This window comes from Sciurus vulgaris (genome assembly GCF_902686455.1).
Source record: "Sciurus vulgaris genome assembly, chromosome: 3".
In the NCBI taxonomy this organism is placed as follows: Eukaryota; Metazoa; Chordata; class Mammalia; order Rodentia; family Sciuridae; genus Sciurus; species Sciurus vulgaris.
Window position 1 is genome coordinate 114,127,226 of NC_136463.1, and position 24,387 is coordinate 114,151,612.

Here is a 24,387-nt window from a genome sequence, read left to right on the forward strand (position 1 = left end):
AGTCTCACTCCTTTGATATGATAAGGAAGGGTCCCAGAATTAGAAGTGTTAAAACCTGTGAAAATTCCTGGAAGTGAAAACCTGTTTACAACCTGTGAAATTTTATCTTTTGTCCTAATACATATCCTAACCCCACCTCCTCTCCCCAAAAGTTCTCTTGTTCCCAGAGCTTCTGGTGATGGAAACTTTTAAACAATAAAGTTGTTTCCATCTTCCCTTAAAGCTGGCTTTGCATAAAACCCACATTCCTACCAATTTGACTTTTAATATCTGTGGAGCAGAGAGCATTATGGCTTAGCTTCCTTGCTCCCCTGGTCTAAATTAGAGTTGCCCAGTAACAGTTTTTGTTCTTGCCTGCTTTGATAAAGTTCTCTATTATCCCCAGTCCTGTGACCCATGACTCTCTTTGATGCATGTCTGATTTCCTCTCTATAAGTTATCACCCTTTACTGTCCTTCCCCTACCCACCAGTTCATGGCCAGTCAACTTCCCTAGCATCATTAGTCATTCCATTTAGATTAGTTGTTCTCAAAACTGACTATATATTTCAATAAACAGGGAAGTTTGTTTAAAATCCACTAACGTAGTTCTACTCCAAGAGATTCTGAAAGATATTTTTCTTAAAGTTTCTTAGGTGTTTCTAGTTAAAGTTAGGTTTAAGAACCACACACACACACACACACACACACACACACACACACACAGGCTCATTTGTTCAAGTCATTTTCTTGTACTGGGTTCTTAAATTCTTCTAGTAAGAGCAATGAACAAGGACATTGTAAATTTTTTGAGAAAGCCAGCTTACCATAGTTAAGAATATGGCCTCTAGTATCACAAGGCCAAGGTTTGAATTCTAATTCTATCACTAATCAGCTGATGAACTCAGAAGAATTAGTCTACTAATCTCGATATTGTTATCTTAAATAGGGCTGATAAAGGAAATAAGAGACTTATAAAACTTTCAGGGAAAAAAGGGAGCTCAGGAATTTGGCCTGTCGAAATCTCAATTATCTGCCAAAATCCCCCTGGTCATCAAAAGTAAGCCTGCCAGAAGTAACCGATCAATTCCTAACCCTGCTAAACCCTATAAACTCAGACCCTTGTAGCCTGTGGACATTTTCCCTCTTGAAAATATGCTCCTCCGCTGCTTAATAAAGCATTGTTGATCCACTGGGGTCGGTCTCCATTTCTTTTTCTTTTTGTATTCTTTAATCTGGTGCTGAAACCTAGGATGGGGTTTGGAGCTCTTTACCGCCCCGCCCCCCCATCCTAACAAACCTCAACTGTCTTTTCTCTTTTCACCTCCCTTGCATTTCTTTTTTTCTTTCCTACTGATAGAAGGAGGCTCTTCACACTCTGAGTCCACTAAAGCTCAACAGCAGTTGGCACGTGACCAGAAATTGACCCCAATCCTGGCTAGATTTTTGCCAGTCACATAGATGGAGCAAGGACCTGTATGGAGTCCTTTATTAATATTAGAATCATCCTCCTTCTAACCCTATCCTCTCCAATTCCTTCCTTCTCTTATGTATTCAGATCTCCAGATCAGAGGCTGCTTTCTGCCACATGCAACACTGGCCTTCTAATTCTTCAGAGAGGTAAGATCTCTTCTAGTCTCTTGCACAGGCTCCCTGCCCGAGACCCTCTCCTTTTGGCTCATTTCGGAACCCAGGTGTCCTCCACCATTGGGATTGCACATTCTTCTATGGAACTATGTTATCTCTCTGATGGGAGATTACAAGGGATGCTTTGATCCTTACAAAACTCTCCTATATGGGGGCTAAACGGACCATCCCATGGGACTGTCCCTTAGGTTGCCTGTTGTCTTTTTAAAAATTTCAAAATCCTCTACCTCCATTCTGACCCCCAAAAGTACACAGATCTGACTGCAGTCTAAATTAGACAACCCAAGTCAATGACCTGAATTCAACATTTGGGACCTTTGACCCCAAAACACTCCAAGACTTAGACAACTTCCTCCAAAAAAGTGGCAAATGGCCTGAGGTACCTTACCTCCAATCTTTCTTTTACCTTCGCTCAGGTAAAGGCTCATTATGCCAGCCTTGTTTTGTTGTACAATTAATTGTCGCTGACTCCCCACTCCTCAAGCCCCCTAGATCAGGCCCTGACTCCCAGCCGCCTTCTTCATTTACTGACCCTGAAATAGTAGATGAACCCCCACCAAAAGCTGGAGGCTATAAAGGAGAGTTTCATAGACAGGAATGCTTGATAACTTTCAAAAGAGACTGTCAAGAGACACAAGCTTTTTTCTGAGACAATTTGAGACCTATATATCTTCCTAACCTTCTACATCGGTAGGCGTGATCTGTTTTTGTGTTTGTTAGTGTGATTATCTAGCCCCAATATTTATCTCTCGTATTGGTCTAAGAGATGTAATGTGGCACATAAAAGTCCTAATTGACACAGATAAAGGGATCTCTATTAAACACAGTGGGAATGCCAAAAGAAAGATATTTTGCAAAAATCAAATGGCATTAGGCATCTTAACTATGGCTCAAGAGGATATCTGTGACATTATAAAAGCTAAATGTTGTGTACAATAATCCTATCAAATGGGGCCACTGTGCTGACTCCAATATGCTTTCTTTTCCAAGAAGCAATTTACTTGCAGCCCTGCCTGGCCTCTGTGGACAGGATATGTCACATTCCTTAGCAAACTACCTGTTCACTGTAGGATAAATGCAGGCCCAAAATAATGTTGATGAGAGCAACCAAAGTTTCCCTGGGAGACGTTTTTGACTTGATCCTGAAACTCTGGGAGATAAGGATAGTTCCTGTAAGCCATAAAACCTGTAAGAATGTATGGTTAAGAATCCAATTAGAACCAGTCAGCATGGACCAAGGTGACCTAGAGTTGTCATGACAGTGGGGACTTAAAAGTCCTATGTCACCCTGCTGTCAGTCAAAAGTCAATAGGTGGGTTGGATTCACTCTTCACTCAAGTGTTGGGAATGTTGGTCCTGACTTGCTTTAGTTTCTTTTCTGTGGGAGAAATTTGGTGCATGGGAGAGAGGAAAGTTTGAGACAACTGAAGGCAGCTTGTTGGGGCCACTCCCTGGTGCTGCATGAAGTTCTCATATGCTGAGCCTGACAGCCCTCAGGGGTACCAAACAGGGATCACTGTCTGTCTTTCTGTTTCTCACTGACTTGGCCCAATGGTGGAGGACACCCTCACACAATGATTCTTGGATCCTGAGATGAAATCTCGGTCTGATCTAAGGTCTTTGGGAAAGAGGTGACCCATTAATCCCCAGACTGAGACAAGCAATTGCTCTGTCTTCAGAAATACTTCTACCCCAGTTCTGTCCACAGTGTCTGCCTCTTAAACAGGGACCCATTAGGAGAGATTCTCAAGATAGAGCTTCCTTAGCTTTAAAATTAGACTACCTTTGGTAGACTCTCATAAAGCACATTTTCTTCTGTACTCCCCTCATCTGGCAGGAAAAAGACCAGAAAATATGTCTCAATTACAGTAAAACTGCTCCTCATCTGTTCTATTTCAGGAATCCAAATTATTTGTTTTCTCTAGTGGAGATATCACCCAGAGCACTAACAGGCTTGCCTCCCAACTCAAATTGAAGAGCACAATATGAAATCATGGGTTTGTGAGTATGAGGACCCAAAAGAACAAAAAGGAACAGGTAAGAAACTTTAAGAGTAAAATTAGCCAGCAAATGTCCTCTCTTAAATTAAAATAGTTATCCAGAAGTTAGTTAACATCCTCCATTCTGCGTGAAGCCCCAGCCAGAACTCATTAAAAGAAAGGCATTGACTGCTGACCTCTAGAGGCTCTGTGACTGCGGAGATCTCCCCTGGCCAGACAGACAGTTTGCTCAGCACAGACACTCATGTTCTATTTGTTTCTTTCTTTTTTTTTTTTTTTTTCCAGAGGGGAGTCTTGTCCTCAAAAGTAGGATATGACCTAATCACACTTGAAATAAAGGAGATGCCTAATAATTTTCTGCATCCAAATCTGTCTGATTACCAACTGGGGAAATGAAAAATGGTCAAAATGCCCTACTCATGAAACAGCAGCTTCCCTTATTTCCTTAGCTTCTGCTAGACCTCTCTCTCTCTTCTCCAAGGCTTACAGAGCCTGCAGAGCTTGCAAAGTTTACAAGGCTTGCATAGAACTGATTGAGACCAAAGGTGGGGGTGGGTGGAGTGTCACTTTTAAATCCAAGCCATGTGTGGGACCTAAATGGCTGGCTATCTTATCTTCCCTTAGCAGTTTACCGTGCTGCTTTCTTAACAAGTTCCTCCCTAAATACTACAGCACAGGGAGGTAAGATGGAATGATCTCATATATACAAGTCTTCTTTACTTTGAGAATCTTACCTAAGGATTTCAGGGATCTCTCATTCCTTCAATATCTTAACTGACTAAAATCTGACCCAAAAGTTCACTCTGCTCTGATAAAGATGTTCTGTATGCTGCTTTACTAACTATGACCATGTCAATTTTTTTTAGAATTCCTGTTTTTAAAAATTCTATATTGAGTTCATGGTTTTATGGTAATTTCACAATTGATCCCGCATGCCTAAATTAAAATATTTTTCTAATCAGTCTTATTCTATAGAGATTTTTATACTCTCTTGGTTTAGATGCCAGATTTTCAAGGGTAAGCTCTCAAATACATTGGAGAATCTCCTTTTACAAACTCCTAAATAAGGACATAGACATGGTGATGTTGGGAATAAATCTTATAGCTCTTGAGGACAAAGTGGCCACCTGAACTTTTGATTTCAATGTCTACCATGGCTGTTGGACTTTACACCTAGCATTTCCAACTGCACAGGCCTCTGAATTTAAGTAATAATGTGAAAGTCTGATAAGATCTAGTTTAATTTCTAACAGTTTAAACCTAATAGAGGCTTTAATAAGCATCTGTAGCACTGCCTTCTATCCTTGGAGTTCTACCTACAAACAGCTATAAGATTCCTGTTTCTTGTGTTTTATGTATGTGTGCACACCTGTATATTGTGTTATTTTGTCTACTTATGTGCTTGTATCCGTATATTATATACATGGTATCAAAATTACTCTATGAATAAATGAGTGCTCATAAATTTAAATTAAAAAAAAAAAAGAAATGGATCCAAATAACTTAATTCATGTCACTTAAAACATTCAATTTAAATTAAATAAACAGATGAGAGTAAAGATGTCTTTAAAATTACTAACAAGTGCAGGGTGCAGTGGCACATGCCTGTGATCCCAGCAGCTCAGGAGACTGAGGCAGGAGGAGTGTGAGTTCAAAGCCACTCTCAGCAACTAAACAATGTCCTAAGTAATTCGGTGAGATCCTGTCTCTACATAAAATACAAAAAGGACCAGGGATGTGTCTCAGTGATTAAGCACCACAGAGTTCAATTCCTAGTGCTAAAAACAAAAACAAACAAACAAAAAACAGTACTAACAAGTTTTTCTAGGTGGTCAGACAATTAAGGGAGTGCTGGTTTCAATAAAATATCTAGAATGTAATATCAATTTTTCTAGGATTTTTCTTCCACAGAGAAGAGATAGTTAGATCTATTAAATACACTTGTCTAATATCTTGGGTTTTACATTTAAAAATTAGTATTAGTTTCAACATCAACTTCAATGGGATTAATCATAAATGTCTTTGTTAGAGGATACATGTGATTAATTTACAAAGTTAAATTACTAAAACAGCAACTGCTAAATATAAAATCAAGTACTCTTGACTTCTTAAATTCCATAAGGCAATATTTTTAAAATTAAATGTGTTTTTTTAAAAATTGGTAAGTTTAAAAACAGTTTAAGATTGCTTTGTTTCTGGGTCTTCATTAAAGCAGGGTTACTAAGAATTAAAGTTCTAACAGGTATAATTCTATATGCAAAAGGTTCAAAATGTTTCAGCTGTATTTAAATTAAAGTGCTATAAGTAGCATCAAGTATTTCATCTATTAAGAGGAATAATTGGGAAATGTCAGAAATTCCAGGAGGATTGTTTCAGAATGTGAATTTAAAGAGGGATCAACAACTAGGAAAGAGATATAAGAAGGTTCAAGGTGTGGAAATATGTTTTATTATGAAATTGGAAGAAGAAATGTTTCTGAATGAGAAAATCTTTTCTGTGGTAAAGTAAAAAATTGCAGAATGTCTTAGTAAGTTGCAGAAGGTTTGTGGAGGTTAAATTTCGAAAAGTTTGTGACTAAATTAGTCATATGTAAGTAGTACAATCAAATTAAAGTTATTCAATGTTTTTCCCTAAGGTCAAATATTAATGTACTGATATAAACCAAAGTTTAATACTCTATGAGTTGAAGTAAAGAGAATTTCTTAACAAAAAAAAAAACTCCTCTTATCTATAAAAATGACTGATTGTGTCTATTAAGTTTTATTTTTTTAGAGAAATTAGTCCTAAAGGTATAAGGAACAAAGAGAAGGAGAGAGAAGACTCAAATTACTAAAATACATGATGCAAAAGGAAATATCACGACAGACACTACTGAGATACAGAACATAATGAGAAGCTACTTTGAAAATCTGTATTCCAACAAAATAGAAAGTACTGAAGACATTGACAAATTTCTAGAGACATATGCTCCACCCAAACTGAACCAGGAGGACATACACGATTTAAACAGATTGATATCAAGCAATGAAATAGAAGAAGCCATTAAAAATCTACCATCCAAGAAAAGCCCAGGACCAGATGGATTCTCAGCCGAGTTCTATAAGACCTTCAAAGAAGAACTCATTCCAATACTTCTCAAAGTATTCCAGGAAATAGAAAAGGAGGGTACCCTACCGAACTCATTCTATGAAGCTAATATCACCCTCATACCCAAACCAGGAAAAGACACATCAAGGAAAGAAAATTTTAGACCAATATCCTTGATGAATATAGATGCAAAGATCCTTAACAAAATATTGGCAAACCGTATCCAAAAACATATTAAGAAAATTGTGCACCACGATCAAGTGGGGTTCATTCCTAGAATGCAAGGATGGTTCAACATTCATAAATCAATAAATGTAATCCATCATGTCAATAGTCTTAAGGATAAGAATCATATGGTTATTTCAATTGATGCAGAAAAAGCATTTGACAAAATACAACACCTCTTCATGCTCAAAACACTAGAAAAAATAGGGATAGTAGGAACATACCTGAACATTGTAAAGGCTATTTATGCTAAGCCCATGGCCAACATCATTCTTAATGCAGAAAAACTGAAACCATTCCCTTTAAAAATGGGAACAAGATAGGGATGTCCTCTTTCACCATTTCTATTCAACATTGTCCTCAAAACTCTAGCCAGAGCAATTAGGCAGACTAAAGAAATTAAAGGGATACGAATAGGAAAAGAGGAACTTAAGCTGTCACTATTTGCTGATGACATGATTCTATATTTAGAGGATCCAAAAACCTCCTCCAGAAAACTTCTAGACCTCATCAATGAATTCAGCAAAATAGCAGGCTATAAAATCAACACACATAAATCTACATCATTTTTATACGCAAGCGATGAAACAGCTGAAAGGTAAATGAGGAAAACAACTCCATTTGCAATAGCCTCAAAAAAAATAAAATACTTGGGCATCAATCTAACCAAAGAAATGAAAACTACAAAAACTACAAACTACAATGAAAACTACAAAACACTGAAGAAAGAAATTAAGGAAGACCTTAGAAGATGGAAAGATCTCCCATGTTCTTCGATAGGCAGAATTAATATTGTCAAAATGGCCATACTACCAAAAGTGCTATACAGATTCAATGCAATTCCAATTAAAATCCCAATGATGTACCTCACAGAAATAGAGCAAGCAATCATGAAATTCATCTGGAAGAATAAGAAACCCAGAATAGCTAAAGCAATCCTTAGCAGGAAGAATGAAACGGGGTATCGAAATACCAGACTTCAACTATACTACAAAGCAATAGTAACAAAAACAGCATGGTATTGGCACCAAAATAGACAGGTAGATCAATGGTATAGAATAGAGGACACGGACACAAACCCAAATAAATACAATTTTCTCATACTAGACAAAGGGGACAAAAATATGCAATGGAGAAAAGATAGCCTCTTCAACAAATGGTGCTGGGAAAACTGGAAATCCACATGCAACAGAATGAAACTAAACCCCTATCTCTCACCCTGCACAAAACTCAACTCAAAATGGATCAAGGACCTTGAAATCAGACCAGAGACCCTGGATCTTATAGAAGAAAAAGTAGGTCCACATCTTCACCCTGTTGGCTTAGGATCAGACTTCCTTAACAGGACTCCCATAGCACAAGAAATAAAAGCAAGAATCAATAACTGGGATAGATTCAAACTAAAAAGCTTTCTCTCAGCAAAGGAAACTATCAGCAATGTGAAGAGAGAGCCTACAGAGTGGGAGAAAATCTTTGCCACTCATACTTCAGATAGAGCACTAATTTCCAGACTCTATAAAGAACTCAAAAAACTCTACACCAAGAATACAAATAACCCAATCAAAAAATGGGCTAAGGAAATGAACAGACACTTCACAGAAGAAGATGTACAAGCAATCAACAGATATATGAAAAAATGTTCAACATCTTTAGTAATAAGAGAAATGCAAATCAAAACTACACTAAGATTCCATCTCACCCCAATTAGAATGGCGATTATCAATACAAGCAACAATAGGTGTTGGAGAGGATGTGGGGAAAAAGGTACACTCATACATTGCTGGTGGGACTGCAAATTAGTGCAGCCAAACTGGAAAGCAGTGTGGAGATTCCTTAGGAAACTTGGAATGGACCTACCATTTGACCCAGCTATCCCACTCCTTGGCCTATACCCAAAGGACTTAAAATCAGCATACTACAGAGATACAGCCACATCAATGTTCATAGCGGCTCAATTCACAATAGCCAGACTATGGAACCAACCTAGATGCCATTCAATTGATGAATGGAGAAAGAACTGTGGTATATACATACAATGGAATATTACTCAGCTATAAAGAATAATAAAAATATGGCATTTGCAGGCAAATGGATGAAATTGGAGAATATCATGTTAAGTGAGATAAGCCAATCTCAAAAGTCCAAAAGAGGAATGATCGCACTGATAAGCAGATGATGACACTTAATGGGGGATGGGAGGGGGACAAGAATGGAGGAAGGAGGGACTGTATAGAGGGAAAAGAGAAGTGGGAGGGGTGGGGGGGGAGGAAAAAAATAACGGAATGAATCAAACATCATTACTCTATGTAAATATACGAATATGCAAATGGTATGCTGTTACTCCATGTACAAACTGAAACAACATGTATCCCATTTGTTTACAATAAAAAAAAAAAGTATAAGGGTTTGTACAACTATGGTTAAACAACTATTATTTTAGAGTATTATACTATATTACAGATTCTGAACTTTTCTTAGAAAGCTAAACTTGGTTAACATAAGAACACCAGTGTAATCAAAGGTTGATTACTGGCTTCTTTGTCATACCTTTCAAGCATATAAGTCTTTACAGTATAAAGTTTAGGATCTGGAGTTGTGGTTCAGTGGTAGAGTGCTTGCTTGGCATGTGTAAGGCCCTGAGTTCGAAACTCAGAACCACATATAAATAAAATAAAAGATCTACTGAGAGCTAAAAAAGATATTTAAAAAAAAAATTCATGTTAAAAAAAATAAAGTATAAGGTTTAGAAGATCATTTTACCAACTTGTTGTTCTTCAAACTAAAGTTTAAAGTAAAGGTTTGGGATTATAAAAATTATGCTTCTTGGTTCATAGCTATTATACAAACTAAATAGGTTTTACTCTTGTTAATTTCATTTTGTGTTTTCTTTGTAAACTTTAACTGTTATCTGTTAGTACCTTATAGAAGTATAACTTCTAATATAACAACTTAAGTTAATTTGAAATAATAGGCCATGACCTACATGACAGACAGGATGATGTAAGGTTAACTTTCAATACTAATACTGAGCCAAATTAAATAAAAGGGGTGAATAATTATAAAGTTATAGATATTAGAGTTAAAACTCTTATTTTAAGAGTGGTGAAACTGGCCTGCAGGATGTTTAAGACCAAAGTTTAGAGACTAAAGTTAAAGAAATAAAAGGGCCAAAAAAGATAAAATATCCAATATTTGGCTCTTGCCCTCTGAGTCACCTTGAACCCAGGGAACAAGGGGCCTTCTCTAAGGGCTTTGCAACTCTGGGCCACATGACCTCTCGATCAGGGAGACCAATGAGACCCTGGAGAACAGAGCTGACCAGTGCACATGCTACAAAGAGGAGGGTCACTAGAGAATGGAGACATCCCTGATGCTCCCAAGGAAGGCCACATGGTCAAGGATATCCTGACACATCCCAGCAGATGGCACTAAAGGAGCTCAGAGGCTGCTTTCAAGTTCCCTAGAGTGACCCCCCCCCCCCTTAAGGGAACTCAGCTGACTCTTAACAATGTATAGGAACATGATCAGTTTAACCAGTTTGATCTTAAACATCTAGCAAAACAGTTAAAACCAAAGTACAGCCATAATCTGGGCATTTAAAAGAAAAGATAATGGAACTTCAGATGTACATTTGTGTCAGCCTCTCCACCCTGGTCCCCCCCACCCCACCCCCCGCCAAATTCTGAGGCATTTTTCCTTCGTAAGGCTCATATTTACCCTTCCCTACCAAAAACTGGACTGGTCTCTGTACCTTGGTCTTCCTTACTCCTCAAATTGATGTTTTACCCAACAACCAAAGTTTGCCTATCCCAATCCATAATGGTGCACAGCAGATACAACACAGTCCTTCAGTTTATTCCCTTACTCATCGGACTTGAGATATTGACCAAGATTGGCACAGGAGCAGTGGGATTAGGAACCTCTATTCACTACTATAAAAAAAATTATCAATACAGGTTATTGAAGATATCTAACAGGTCACTGATTTGGTACTGACTTTACAAAATCAAATGGATTCCCTGGCATTGGTCATCATGCAAAATCCTCAGGCCTAGATCTCCTTTGGGAAGAATATTGCTTCTATGTTAATAAGCCAGGAATAGTTGGGATAAGAAAAAAAAGGTAAAGAAACAAGGCACTAAATTAGCAACCATCTCCTCCTCCCCTGGATGGGTGGAGAGGACTCCTGACCCGGATTTGGCCCATTGTGACCCCCCACTCTCCTGATTATCTTATTCCCCTTCTTCTCCCATGTTTTATTAATATTTTCCAGGGGTTTCTAATAGAACATGTCTCTGCCATTTTCAGGGCCACCACCCAAGAACATATAAAAGATAAGTTCCTCCTTCAGACTCTAGATGTCCCAGTGATGCCCCTTCTCATCAGGAAGCAGCCAGGTATAATGATGTTGCCCCAACTCATCATACCCCTTTCAGAATCTGGAATGAAGGAAATTGGGGAGACTTAGAAAAACCTCAGGGAAAAAGGGAGCTCAGGAATTTGACCTGTCGAAATTCCCTCATCTGCCCCAATCCCCCTGCCCACTGAAAGTAAGCCTGCCGAAAGTAACTGACTGACTCCTCTAATGACCTGGCCCTGCTAAACCCTATAAAACTCAGACACTTGTTATAGTCCATCACCATTTTCCCTCGTGAAAATGTGTCCCTCCACTGCTTAATAAAGCATCACTGATCCATTGAGGTCTGCCTCCATTTCTTTTTTCCTTTTGTATTCTCTTTCATTTGCTTTCACTGATATTATTAGTAGTAACACAGAGAGCTAAAAGGCTACAATCCTGACCCTGACAGGTACCAAGAAAGCTTAAGATAAAATCTGCCCCTTCCACAGGCCTGTCTACTACAGACTAACAAAACCTGCCTTTTGTCTTGCTTTACTGCCTCTTCTGCTTTAAAAGTTCTGTTCAAATTACAGATTTCAAGGATCGTATTTTGAAACCGTAAGTTTCTTCTATCTTCCTTCAAAGTTGGTTTTGAATAAAATCTATTTTCCTTCCTATTTGTCCCCTTATATTTCTGGAGCAGCAAGCATTACAGCCTAGACTCTTCCTTTCCAGGTCTGTATTGGAGTCATCCAGTTAAAGTAGCACACATGGATGTTATTATTCAATGAGTAAATGCAAGTTCAGCATAATGGATGGCAAATAGTAAGTGTTCTAAAAGTGATATCTAATTAATAGGATGCCTAATAATAATATTTGTAACCAGGAGACAGGATATTGTGTTCAAACAATATTTTTCTACTCTGGGCTGATTCTAGAATATAAAGCAGTCATCATTTAATTATTAGAATTCTATGGGACATAAGAATGTATTAACATAAAATCAAAAGCAAGAAAAAATAAAGATAAAAATGAAGAGTGATTCTAGTGTTTATGTAAATATATTAATCAATCATATAATTTATTAAGCAAAAAAATTGTTTGAGACAGGTTTTCTCTTTGTTGCCCAGGTTGGTCTTGTCCTTGAACTCCTGGGCACAAACACTGCTCCTAGCCCAGCTTCCCAAGTAGCTGGGACTACAGGTATGTACTATAACATCTGTCTCAGGAAATGATTCTTTATAAAGAAATTTTATAAATAAAATTTATAAATTCTAGGTCTGCAGAGATAAATTACTTAAAAGTTCATTTCTTTCAAAAATAGCATTGATATTTTTAAAAATACATTAATCTTAAACAAAAGTAACTAAGGCTTATCACATTCAAACAGATTTATCCCCTTACTGCTAGAACAGACTGAAGTGGGGGCAGAGGAATGACATGATTAAGTGGCCAAAATATCTTAAATACATTTATACATGAATATAAAACCAGAGGGGGGAAAGTTTATAGTGCTGGGGATCAAACTCAGGGGCTAATCACACTGTATAGGCAAATACTCACCACTAAGCTATATTTCCACCTTAAAATCAGAATATTCAATTTTCTGATGTATGTATTCTATTCTTAGGGACTCAGAAAGTACAAAATAAGAGAATTTAATTTAAATCTATATAAAATAATTTTTAAAGTGTTTATTACAATTTGTATATTGTATATATAAAAGCTCTTTTTCTTTTTCTGGTGCTGGGACTTAAACATATTGCAAATGCTAAGCACACTACACCACTGAGCTCTACTCACAGTGACACTCTCTGTATTTTTCTAATAATAAAATTCTTGTATACATTGTTTTAACTCACCCGTTTGGATCGTAATTCACTGGTCAAAGAACTAGATTCTTCAGAGGTATTTTTATTCCCTGCTTTAAGAATATCAGGAGAAGGAACTATGAGTTTCATGTAAGTTTCCTTTTTGGCTTGATTTACCAAAGATAAAGGTTTCACATTGGACACCAATCCCGTAGACTGAATTACACTGGTGTGTTTGTTCACAGATTCCTCCTTTGCCTGAGAGCTTTGGAAAATAAATGGAAGCTGCTGTGACAAAACCTGAGGCTGCTTCTGCTGGGATTGGAATGATGAGTGAGTCTGGGATTCAGACACAAGAGGTAATGGCTGGTGTATTCTTTTTTCCTGGGCTTTTTCAGTTGCTTTTTGTCCATCTGCTTTTGGGTCTGAAATACCATGTAATAGCACCTGGAAATAAAATTAAAAAGGCAACTTCTTAACATCTGTTAAGAATATCAAGCAGTAAAACTTGGAGAAAACAGTTACTTTAAAAATCGTTTCTTGCTGAGTGCTCATGTAATCCCAGAAGCTCAACGCTGAGGCAGAAGGATATTGAGTTCAAAGTAAGCTTCAGCAAAAGCAAGGTGCTAAGCAACTCAATGAAACCCTGTCTCTAAATAAGTTACAAAATAGGATTGGGGATGTGGCTCAGTGGTTGAGGGCCCCTGAGTTCAATCCCTGGTACCCCCCCGCCCCCACACACACAAAATGTTCCTAGTAACTTACGATACATATCAGACAGAGACCACTATAGGAACAAAGGGCAAATGTACTCCTGGGTCTTAATTCATGTCCTGATAGCCATTAAAAGACACATCTCATCATTGTGCACATCCATGAGACTGGGGTCTTAATTAGAATAAGATATATTCCATCCTTATATAAGTATATCAAAATGGACTCTACTGTCATGTAAAACTAAAAAGAACCAATTTAAAAAAAAAGGTACTAAAAGACTTTGCCCCCACTGAACTCATAGCTTGTTAGGTATTAAAAACTTGGTGTTTTCTCCTTAAACAACCTTATCAGCTTCAGAGACCACGTGAATCATTAAACTCAGGATGCACCTGCCATGACTCTCCAAGGACGAACAAAAAATAAAAGCTGTTGAAGAGCTATAAAAATAGCAAATTCCCAGGCCCTTAACTTGTTATTTGCCATCATTTGTATTCCCTTTTATTTCTCATCTATGTGTTCTCTTTTAAAACAAAATTTGGGGGGGTAGTGTACCAGGGATTGAACCCAGGGGTGCTTAACCACTGAGTCACATCCCCAGTACTTTTTATGATTTATTTTGAGATAAGGTCTCCATAAGTTGCTTAGGGCTTTGTTAAGTTGCTGAGCCTGGCTTTGAACTCACGATCTTCCTGCCTCAGCCTCCTGAGCAGGCATGCAACACAATGTCTAGCTATATATTTTCTGAATAGCTACAGCAACTCAACTTTATCACAAGGTAGAGATGTTTATATAACATGAGGCATTAATATAAAAAACTAATGTTGGACTCAGGCTTCTTCTGGTCACACCCTCTGCAGAGTTAAAGTGCCCTCACAGGAAAAGAAAAACATATCTTTACAATGTACCTGAAGCCAATTAACATTCCTCAATCTCATCACCACACTCCAATCCCCATGAAAAGAACCCTTTAGCCTGAATGAATCTTAACTCTCTCCCTTTGTTCAAGGAGCTATCCTGACACTGGTCAATGTGAGGTCTCCCTTCTCTAGAAGCAGCTTTAATAAAACCCTTGCTGTATTGTTCACTTACCTGAATTGCTTTTCATTTTTACAGTCACAAGTAAAGTTCCTACATCTAGCATCAGATATATAAAGATATAATCAGATATATAAAGATTTAATGAGTATAAAGCTCATTAAAAGTAGACCCAATGTCTCCTTAAAAAATACTTCTCTGGGGCTGGGGATATAGCTCAGTTGGTAGAGTGCTTGCCTTGCAAGTACAAGGCCCTGTGTTCAATCCCCAGCACCGCCAAAAAAAAAAAAAAAAAAAGGCGTGGAAAAAATACTTTTCTGTCCCCTATTTTTAGGTTGTATCAAAGCAGGCAAACGAAGTGATTAATTTTAAAACTATAGACTTTGAAAGAAAAAAAAGTAAAAACAAAACCTATAGACTTTGAGAGTCAAGATAAATGAGTTATTTCCTAAATATGAATATGTCCATGAAATAAATTATACCTGGTTGTTACTTTTATGTTGTGCTTCATTCTCTGAATCAGAATCATCATCTTCACTTTCTTCAATACTTTGATCTTCTTCCTCTTCATCTTCTTCTAGATCATCTGAATCACTACTACTAATGCCTTCACTTGAGGTGTCAGATGATGTGCCTGAATCACTATCGCTGTTGCTAGAACTTTCCATAGCTTTCTTCCTTGGTTTCTGGAGAAAGACAAGGTAATTGGCAAAACTACTTTTGACACAATTCAAGTTTTAGTAAAATTATAGATATGCTCTATAATTTTCAATTGACTTTTTCAATATCAAAATGTCTTTCAGGAAAAAGTAAAAAGTCACATATTTTAAGGGTAATTATTTAACTGATCAAATCAGCCTAGTTGACAGGAACTCACTAATAAAAAGTGTAAGCTCTGTCACACATACAATATTGAAAGTATCAATACAGCATATACATAGATTACTCATTTGACTGCTATGCCTCAAAATGTATGACATTAAAACGAGTAGTTCACAAAATCATTACTCCAATTACAATACATTTGAAATATATATGTGTATATATATATTTTTTTAATTTTCTTTCTTCATGCAGATAGTGAGTAGCCAAATACTTACCTATGACATGCAAAATACCTTTTTTTTTTTTGGTACTGGGGATTGAACCCAGGTGTGCTTAACCACTAAGACACATTCACACCCCTTTTCAAAAAATATTTTATTTAGAGACAGGATCTCACTAAGTTGCTTAGAGTCTTGCTAAGTTCCTAAGGCTAGCTTTGAACTTGGGATTCTCCTGCCTCAGCCTTCAGATCCGCTGGGATTATAAGCATGAGGCACTGCCCCAGGCGCAAAACACTAATTTTTTAGATACCTGTCTATACCTGTATGCCAGACAGAGTCCTTAGCCTTTGAGAAACTTTCATTCAGTTGTATGGGAGGAGGCATAAACAGATGTTTAATATAAAAGCAAATAATTCACACTATGAAAGCAGTACTTAGAGGGAAATTTATTTCATGGAGCGCATTTAATAAAAGAAGTAAAACTCAACAAATAAACAACCTAACACTACAGCTCAAAGCCCTAGAAAAAGAAGAACAGAACAGCACCAAAAGTAGTAGAAGACAGGAAATAGTTAAACTCAGAGCTGAAATCAATGAAATTGAAACAAAAGAAACAATACAAAAAATTGACAAAATAAATAGTTGGTTCTTCGAAAAAATAAACAAAATTGATAAACCTTTAGCCACACTAACAAAGAGAAGACCAGAGAAAACCCAAATCACTAAAATTCGGAATAAACAAGGAAATATCACAACAGACAGGATTGAAATACAAAACATAATTAGAAGCTATTTTGAAAATCTATACTCCAACAAAATAGAAAATTTCGAAGACATCAACAGGTTTCTAGAGACATATGAATTGCCTAAGCTGAACGAGGAGGACATAAACAATTTAAATAGACCAGTTTCAAGTACTGAAATAGAAGAAGTCATCAAAAGCCTACCAACAAAGAAAAGTCCGGGACCAGATCGGTTCTCAGCCGAGTTCTACAAAACCTTTAAAGAAGAGCTCATTCCAATACTTCTCAAAGTATTCCATAAAATAGAAGAGGAGGGAACCCTTCCAAACTCATTCTATGAAGCCAATATCACACTGATACTTAAACCAGACAGAGATTCATCAAGGAAAGAAAATTTCAGACCAATATCCTTAATGAACATCGACACAAAAATTCTCAACAAAATTTTAGCAAATCGCATACAAAAACATATTAAAAAGATAGTGCACCATGATCAAGTGGGTTTCATCCCAGGGATGCAAGGTTGGTTCAACATCAGGAAATCAATAAACGTAATTCACCATATTAATAGACTTAAAGTCAAGAATCACATGATTATTTCAATAGATGCAGAAAAAGCATTTGATAAAATACAGCACCCCTTCATGCTCAAAACACTAGAAAAAATAGGGATAGTGGGAACATTCCTTAACATTGTAAAGGCCATTTATGCTAAGCCCATGGCTAATATCATTCTAAATGGTGAAAAACTGAAAGCATTCCCCCTAAAAACTGGAACAAGGCAGGGATGCCCTCTTTCACCACTTCTATTCAACATCGTTCTTGAGACTCTGGCCAGAGCAATTAGACAAACCAAAGAAATTAAAGGGATACGAATTGGAAAAGAAGAACTCAAACTATCCCTGTTCGCTGATGACATGATTATATATTTAGAGGAACCAGGAAATTCCACCAGAAAACTCTTAGAACTCATAAGTGATTTCAGTAAAGTAGCAGGTTACAAGATCAATGCCCATAAATCCAACGCATTTTTATACATAAGTGATGAATCTTCAGAAAGAGAAATTAGGAAAACTACCCCATTCACAATAGCCTCGAAAAAAATAAAATACTTGGGAATCAATCTCACAAAAGAGGTGAAAGACCTCTACAATGAGAACTATACAACACTAAAGAAAGAAATTAAAGAACACCTTAGAAGATGGAAAGATCTTCCATGTTCTTGGATAGGAAGAATTAATATTGTCAAAATGGCCATACTACCTAAAGTGCTATACAAATTCAATGCAATTCCAATTAAAATCCCAATGACGTACCTTACAGAAATAGAGCAAGCAATTATGAAATTCATCTGGAAGAAGAAGAAACCCAGAATAGCTAAAGCAATCCTTAGCAGGAAGAGTGAAACAGGGGGTATTGCAATACCAGATCTTCAACTCTACTACAAAGCAATAGTAACCAAAACGGCATGGTATTGGTACCAAAATAGAAAGGTAGATCAATGGTACAGAATAGAGGACACGGACAGAAACCCAAATAAATACAATTTTCTCATACTAGACAAAGGGGCCAAAAATATGCAATGGAGAAAAGATAGCCTCTTCAACAAATGGTGCTGGGAGAATTGGAAATCCATATGCAACAGAATGAAACTAAACCCATATCTCTCACCATGCACGAAACTAAACTCAAAATGGATTAAGGACCTCGGAATCAGACCAGAGACCCTGCAGATTATAGAAGAAAAAGTAGGTCCAAATCTTCACCTTGTTGGTCTAGGACCAGACTTCCTTAACAGGACTCCCATAGCACAAGAAATAAAAGCTAGAATCAACCACTGGGATAGATTCAAACTAAAAAGCTTTCTCTCAGCAAAGGAAACTATCAGCAATGTGAAGAAAGAGCCTACAGAGTGGGAGAATATCTTTGCCAATCATACTTCAGATAGAGCACTAATCTCCAGAATCTATAAAGAACTCAAAAAACTCTACTCCAAGAATTCAAATAGTCCAGTCAACAAATGGGCTAAGGAAATGAATAGACACTTCACAGAAGAAGATCTACAAGCAATCAACAAACATATGGAAAAATGTTCAACATCTCTAGTAATAAGAGAAATGCAAATCAAAACCACCCTAAGATTCCATCTCACCCCAATTAGAATGGCGATTATCAAGAATACGAGCAACAACAGGTGTTGGCGAGGATGTGGGGAGAAAGGTACACTCATACACTGCTGGTGGGGCTGCAAATTAGTGCAGCCACTATGGAAAGCAGTGTGGAGATTCCTTAGAAAACTTGGAATGGAACCACCATTTGACCCAGCTATCCCACTCTTTGGCCTATACCCAAAGGACTTAAAATCTGCATACTACAGAAATACAGCCACATCAATGTTCATAGCTGCTCAATTCACAATAGCCAGACTGTGGAACCAACCTAGATGCCCTTCAATTGATGAGTGGATAAAGAAACTGTGGTATATATATACAATGGAATATTACTCAGCCATAAAGAATGATAAAATTATGACATTTGCAGGCAAATGGATGAAATTGGAGAATATCATGCTAAGTGAGATAGGCCGATCTCAAAAAGCCAAAGGACGAATGATATCGCTGATAAGTGGAGGATGACACATAATGGGGGGGAGGGAAGGGTTAGAGTTAGGGTTAGGGAGGGGGGCAAGTATGGAGGAAGGAACTACTGTATAGAGGGTAAAGAGGGGTGGGAGGGGTGGGGGGAAGGGAAAAAATAACAGAATGAATCAAACAACATTGCTCTATGTAAATTTATGATTACACAAATGGTATGCCTTTACGCCATGTACAAACAGAGAAACAACATGTATCCCATTTGTTTACAATAAAAAAAAAAAAAAAAAAGCAAATAATTCCATATAGTAGTAACTGCTGTACAGAAGATAAAATAGGTAGTAAAAGACTTATTAGGCTGCTTTTGTTAGCACCAAAGAATCTTTTTATATTTCACATCAAAAAAGAATAATATGTCAAGTGAAGAGATTCATTTCTGGAATATTTAAGAATACTGGATGCTAGATATGGTGTCATACAACCCCTAATCCCAGTGACTTGGGAGTGTGGGGCAGGAGGCACCCAAGTTTAAGGCCAGCCTCAGCAATTTAGTGGGACCCTAAATAAAAGATAAAAAGGGCTGGGGATGTAGCTCTGTGGTAGAGTATTGCTGGGATCAATCCCTAGGACACATACACACATATACAAAGACTATTGTAAAAAAATAATTCAAAGCTGTTAGCAAGGGATATTAGGTCATATAAAAGGGAAGTTTTGTGTTTAAGGAACTGACAATAGTAATGAATAAAAGGAGAAAACATCATGAGTGAATGATAACTAGGTATATAACAACAGAAAAGGTGAAACTAGTAATAGGAAGACTGAAAAAGATAAATGTTGAAATGATACAACAACAAGATTAAGTACTATCTATAGTTACTTAGGAGCATTTCAATGGAATTTGCTGAAAGATAAAGAACAAAATACTAAAAAGCAGCAATAAATTACAAGTTTTGGTCTTCAAAGAAACACAGTCTGTCTTGACTACTGGTGTTTGGGTAATGAGGACAGTAATACACATCTACAAAAGAAGCCAAATTGAGGCCAAGGTTACAGATTTTAAACTTCTACTCTCCTTTGTGCCTTCTGAAGATTGGCTTACATGAAATAGAATGCATACGAATGAGGACATTCACTCTCACTTTTACATTCTACTTGCAAGTGCTCTGTTAACTGCTCCAAACTAGCCATCTTAATATCTATGGAGGAGTTCATAGACATACCCTTCAATAAGCACACTAATGATCACCATCATTGCCCGAGGGGTGTCTTTCCCTCAGTGTAAAGCAGAGGGATGAGAAACTGAAATGGAGTAATGCGAGAATAAACATAAAGAAGGTAAAAATTGCTACTGTAACATATACCTAAAAAGAACAAATTTAAAATTTTTCCAAAGAAATAAAAATAAAGGGGCTGGGGATATAGCTCAGTTGGTAGAGTGCTTGCCTTGCAAGCACAAGGCCCTGGGTTCGATCCCCAGCACCGCCAAAAAAAAAAAAAAATAAATAAAGCATTCTACACAAGAAAATAAAAGAAGGTAGAAATTTAAGGTAAACAGTAGTAATATATTAAAATTAAGCCTACCACTTATTTGGCAAAGAAACAACTCCTCCTTTGGAACGAAAATCTGTTGTGGATTTCCTTTTTTCCTTTTCTTTCTTCTTTTTTTGGAGCTAGGAATAAAACTCAGAGGTACTCTACCTCTAATCTACATCCCCACTTCTTTGTGTATTTTTTATTTTGAAACAGGGTCTTGCTAAGTTGCTGAGGGATGGCCTCAAACTTTCGATTCTCCTGCTCACATCACCAGGATTACAAGTGTGCACCACCACACTGGGCTTGATGTGGGTTTCTAGGCACATATAGTAGGACTATGGAAATCATGAGAAATCTAAACTGAAGTTATCACTTTTGGTTTGTAGTGGATAGGAAAGGAAAGAAGTGAGGAAGCTACAACTGATTTAGCAAAGAAAAGCCAAGCATTTCAAAGTCCAAGTAATCTAGGTATAATTTTAAACTTAAAGATAAGAAGAAATCTGGCATGGTGGCACATGCCTGTAATTTCAGTGACTGGAGTCTGAGGCAGGAGGATGGCATGTTCAAGGCCATCTCAGTCTCAGCAACTTAGTGAGACCTTCAGCAATTCAGCAAGACTCTGTCTCAAAATAAAAATAAAAAGAACTGAAAATGTGAAGTTCCCCTGGGTTTAATTCCCCCATTCCCAGTACCAAAAAAGAAAAAAAAAAAAAAAAAAGGGGTGGAAATGGGGACTACACTTCCCAAGAATGAGTATAGATGGGTTGATTCCCCAGTTTTAGGGTACACATATTCTCTTTCAAAAACTTATAGACATTAGTAGATTCCTGGGTCCCACTTCTAAACAAAGTATAGGGAGTACAAGTACTGAATGCAATTCTGATGCAGTTGGTCTCTGCAAAGCATACCTTGACAGTATGGAAAGAATTGTAACCCCAAAAAATGGTGAAGTGAGGAGATAATTATGCATATTAGACAAAAAAGGAAAAAATGAGTGTGGATATCACCAATTTCATTTTCTGAGTGATATGAGTGAGTGTGTATGTGTGTGTTGTATTCACACATAATTAGGTAGTATTATCTCTTTTCTCTCACTTAAAACATTTTTTAAAAGAATCTTCTTAGGTTCATTAAAAAAATGATCAAAGAGCTTATTAATTTCCTTCCATGTGACATGGAACAGCTTCTCAGAACCTTCTCCTTGAACTTTCATTTCACTGTATACTTTTTTCTTTCAATAAACAAAATAAACACATTCAAGGCTACCATGTACCACGCATAGTTGCTAAAGTCTCTACAGATATAGGTGTGAAAATAAACTCTGCCTAGTGAGCACAGGGAGAAGGGAATTGAGAAATGACATAAATAAATGTTTTGAGTGATAAATACCATGAATAAAACTGCAGAACTAGATAGACAATGTGTGCTAGAAGATGGGGGTAGGGTAATGACTTAGATGCAGTCATCAGGTAAGACCTTTATGAGCTAAGACCTAAGGGAAAGCAAGCACATAAGAGAAGAGACAGAGAGGCAGAAGAAAAATCATACAGATACATGAAAAGAGTATTTCAAGATAGGAGAAAGAGCCAAAGAAAAAGTCATGAGCTAGAAATAGTTTTGGCATGTTCAAAAATGGAAGTCAGGTAAATTGGTTAGAGCATAGTGAACCAGTGAAAGAGTGATAGGAGGTAATGAAGAATGGACTACAAGATCTATAGCTCTTGTAGGTCATGGCAAAGCATTTTATCCTGAGGGGGATAGACACTACCAAAGTGATAACATGATTTCCCCCCCTTTTTTCCCTCCAATTTTATTACTGCAATCTTAACCATTGTTAAGTATAAGTTCAGTGGTATTAAATAAAAAACAGAACCATCCATCTTTAGAATACTACCTTATAAAACTGAAATTGATACCCATTAAATACTAACTCTCCATTCTCCTTCCCCAATCTCTGGCAACCACCATTCTACTTCAGTCTCTAAGATTTTAACTATTCTTATAAGAATATAGGAATACATTTTTTAACCATTATAAATAATGAACATGGGTGTACAGACATCTCTTTGAGAGCCTACTTTCAATTCTTTGGGGTACATAGCCCCAAATGGGACTGGTAGATAATAATGTAATCTAATTTTAATTTTTTTTTTGAGAAATATTGTACCATTTTCCACAGTAGCTATCCATTTTATATTCCCTAATATATGATAGTCTAAAGCCATAAAAATCACATATATTTTTAAAAGACTGTTTTGGCTGCCTGGGACAATAATTGGTACAGAGAAGGACCAGAACTTCTTCAATCTTAGATTGTTTTACTTATTTCTAAACAGGTTATATGTTTGCATATTTTAGCCTGAACTTAATTACTTAATTTAAAACATCTACATTATTCTAAATACATATGCAGACTACATGAGGGAACTGGACTTAGTGACTTTCAATAAAACCCTGAGATAAATACTCCATCCCCCAGGAAAGACATCAAATTGAGCTAAAGAACATTTTTTTTTTTTCAAACTGTACATCAATCAAGCTAATGAAGCAATTTTTATCAAGCTTTTACTACTGAAAAACCCTGGATAGGGTTTTTTTTTTCCTTTAGTTCCAAAGATCTTCATCTCCCTTTCACCTAAAAAAACAACGAATTCATGTCGCAGCATATATTATCCAAAAGTGTTTAAAATTATGTAAAATCTTAAGTTCTAGTATGCCTCCTTTTTAAAAAAATTTTTTTTAGTTGTCAATGGATCTTTTATTATTTATTTATTTATTTATATGTGGTGCTGAGGATCAAACCCAGGGCCTCACACATGCCAGGCTAGTGCTCTACCAGTGAGCTACAACTCCAGCCCCTAGTATGCTCCCTTTAAAAGCCAATCTCTCCATTATGTTACATTTGCTTAGCTGTCTATGAACACCATTATGGTATCCCAGAATCTTTTTCTTTTTCTTTTTTTTTTTTTTTGCTGTGCTGGGGATTGAACCCAGGGCCTTGTGCATGCAAGGCAGGCACTCTACCAACTGAGCTACATCCCCAGCCCTCTCTAAATTATTAAAGAGGGGCTTATATAAGTTTTAATATGTGCTCTTGGTAATAGGATTTAGTTTCACAGCACTAATGCAGCTTAGGAATGTCAATATAAGTTCCACATTAGAACTAAGGACAGAGACTTCCATATTCATTGACTCCTAAGTCTTGGTAATGCCTTAAATCTGTGGAGGCCTGGGACATTTTAGATTTCGTACTTTATTAGATTTTCATATTACTTCTAAGCAGTAGGTTAGTCCAAAGTTTAAAAGCATGGACACTTAACTTTCAGAAATGCATACAGAAATATAACCAATGATGTCTGAGATTTGCTTTAGCATGGAGGTCAAGAACAAGTGGCATTTCAGTCAATGTCTGACATGCAGAAAAGGTGGCAGCAGCTCAGAATCAGGCTCTTGTTGGTTACCCTAATGCAAATACACTCGAAAACAAATCAAAAGGAGAACTAAAAGTAGTTGAAGAGCAAAAGGTAGAGTAAGACCCTGAAATGTGTGTCTCTAGGAGGAAAGAACCAAGAGTCTTTTATCATGTTTGCTCAAGTGTTTGGTGGTGTGAATTGAAGTGGAAAGAAAAT

The 24,387-nt window shown here is 37.0% G+C and overlaps 1 protein-coding gene across 16 annotated transcripts in view; it reads right to left on the reverse strand.

Annotated features, from left to right (window-relative positions):
• The window catches only part of BAZ2B (bromodomain adjacent to zinc finger domain 2B), a 177,669-nt gene that overhangs the window by 117,049 nt on the left and 36,233 nt on the right, over nucleotides 1-24,387 (reverse strand). For all 16 annotated transcript variants that reach the window (XM_079131733.1, XM_079131731.1, XM_079131739.1 and 13 more), the window contains 2 exons: nucleotides 15,322-15,525; nucleotides 13,139-13,534 (listed from right to left, as the gene is read on the reverse strand). In XM_079131733.1, the coding sequence (XP_078987859.1) occupies nucleotides 13,139-13,534; nucleotides 15,322-15,525 (600 nt within the window). The remainder of the gene's footprint in view (nucleotides 1-13,138; nucleotides 13,535-15,321; nucleotides 15,526-24,387) is intronic.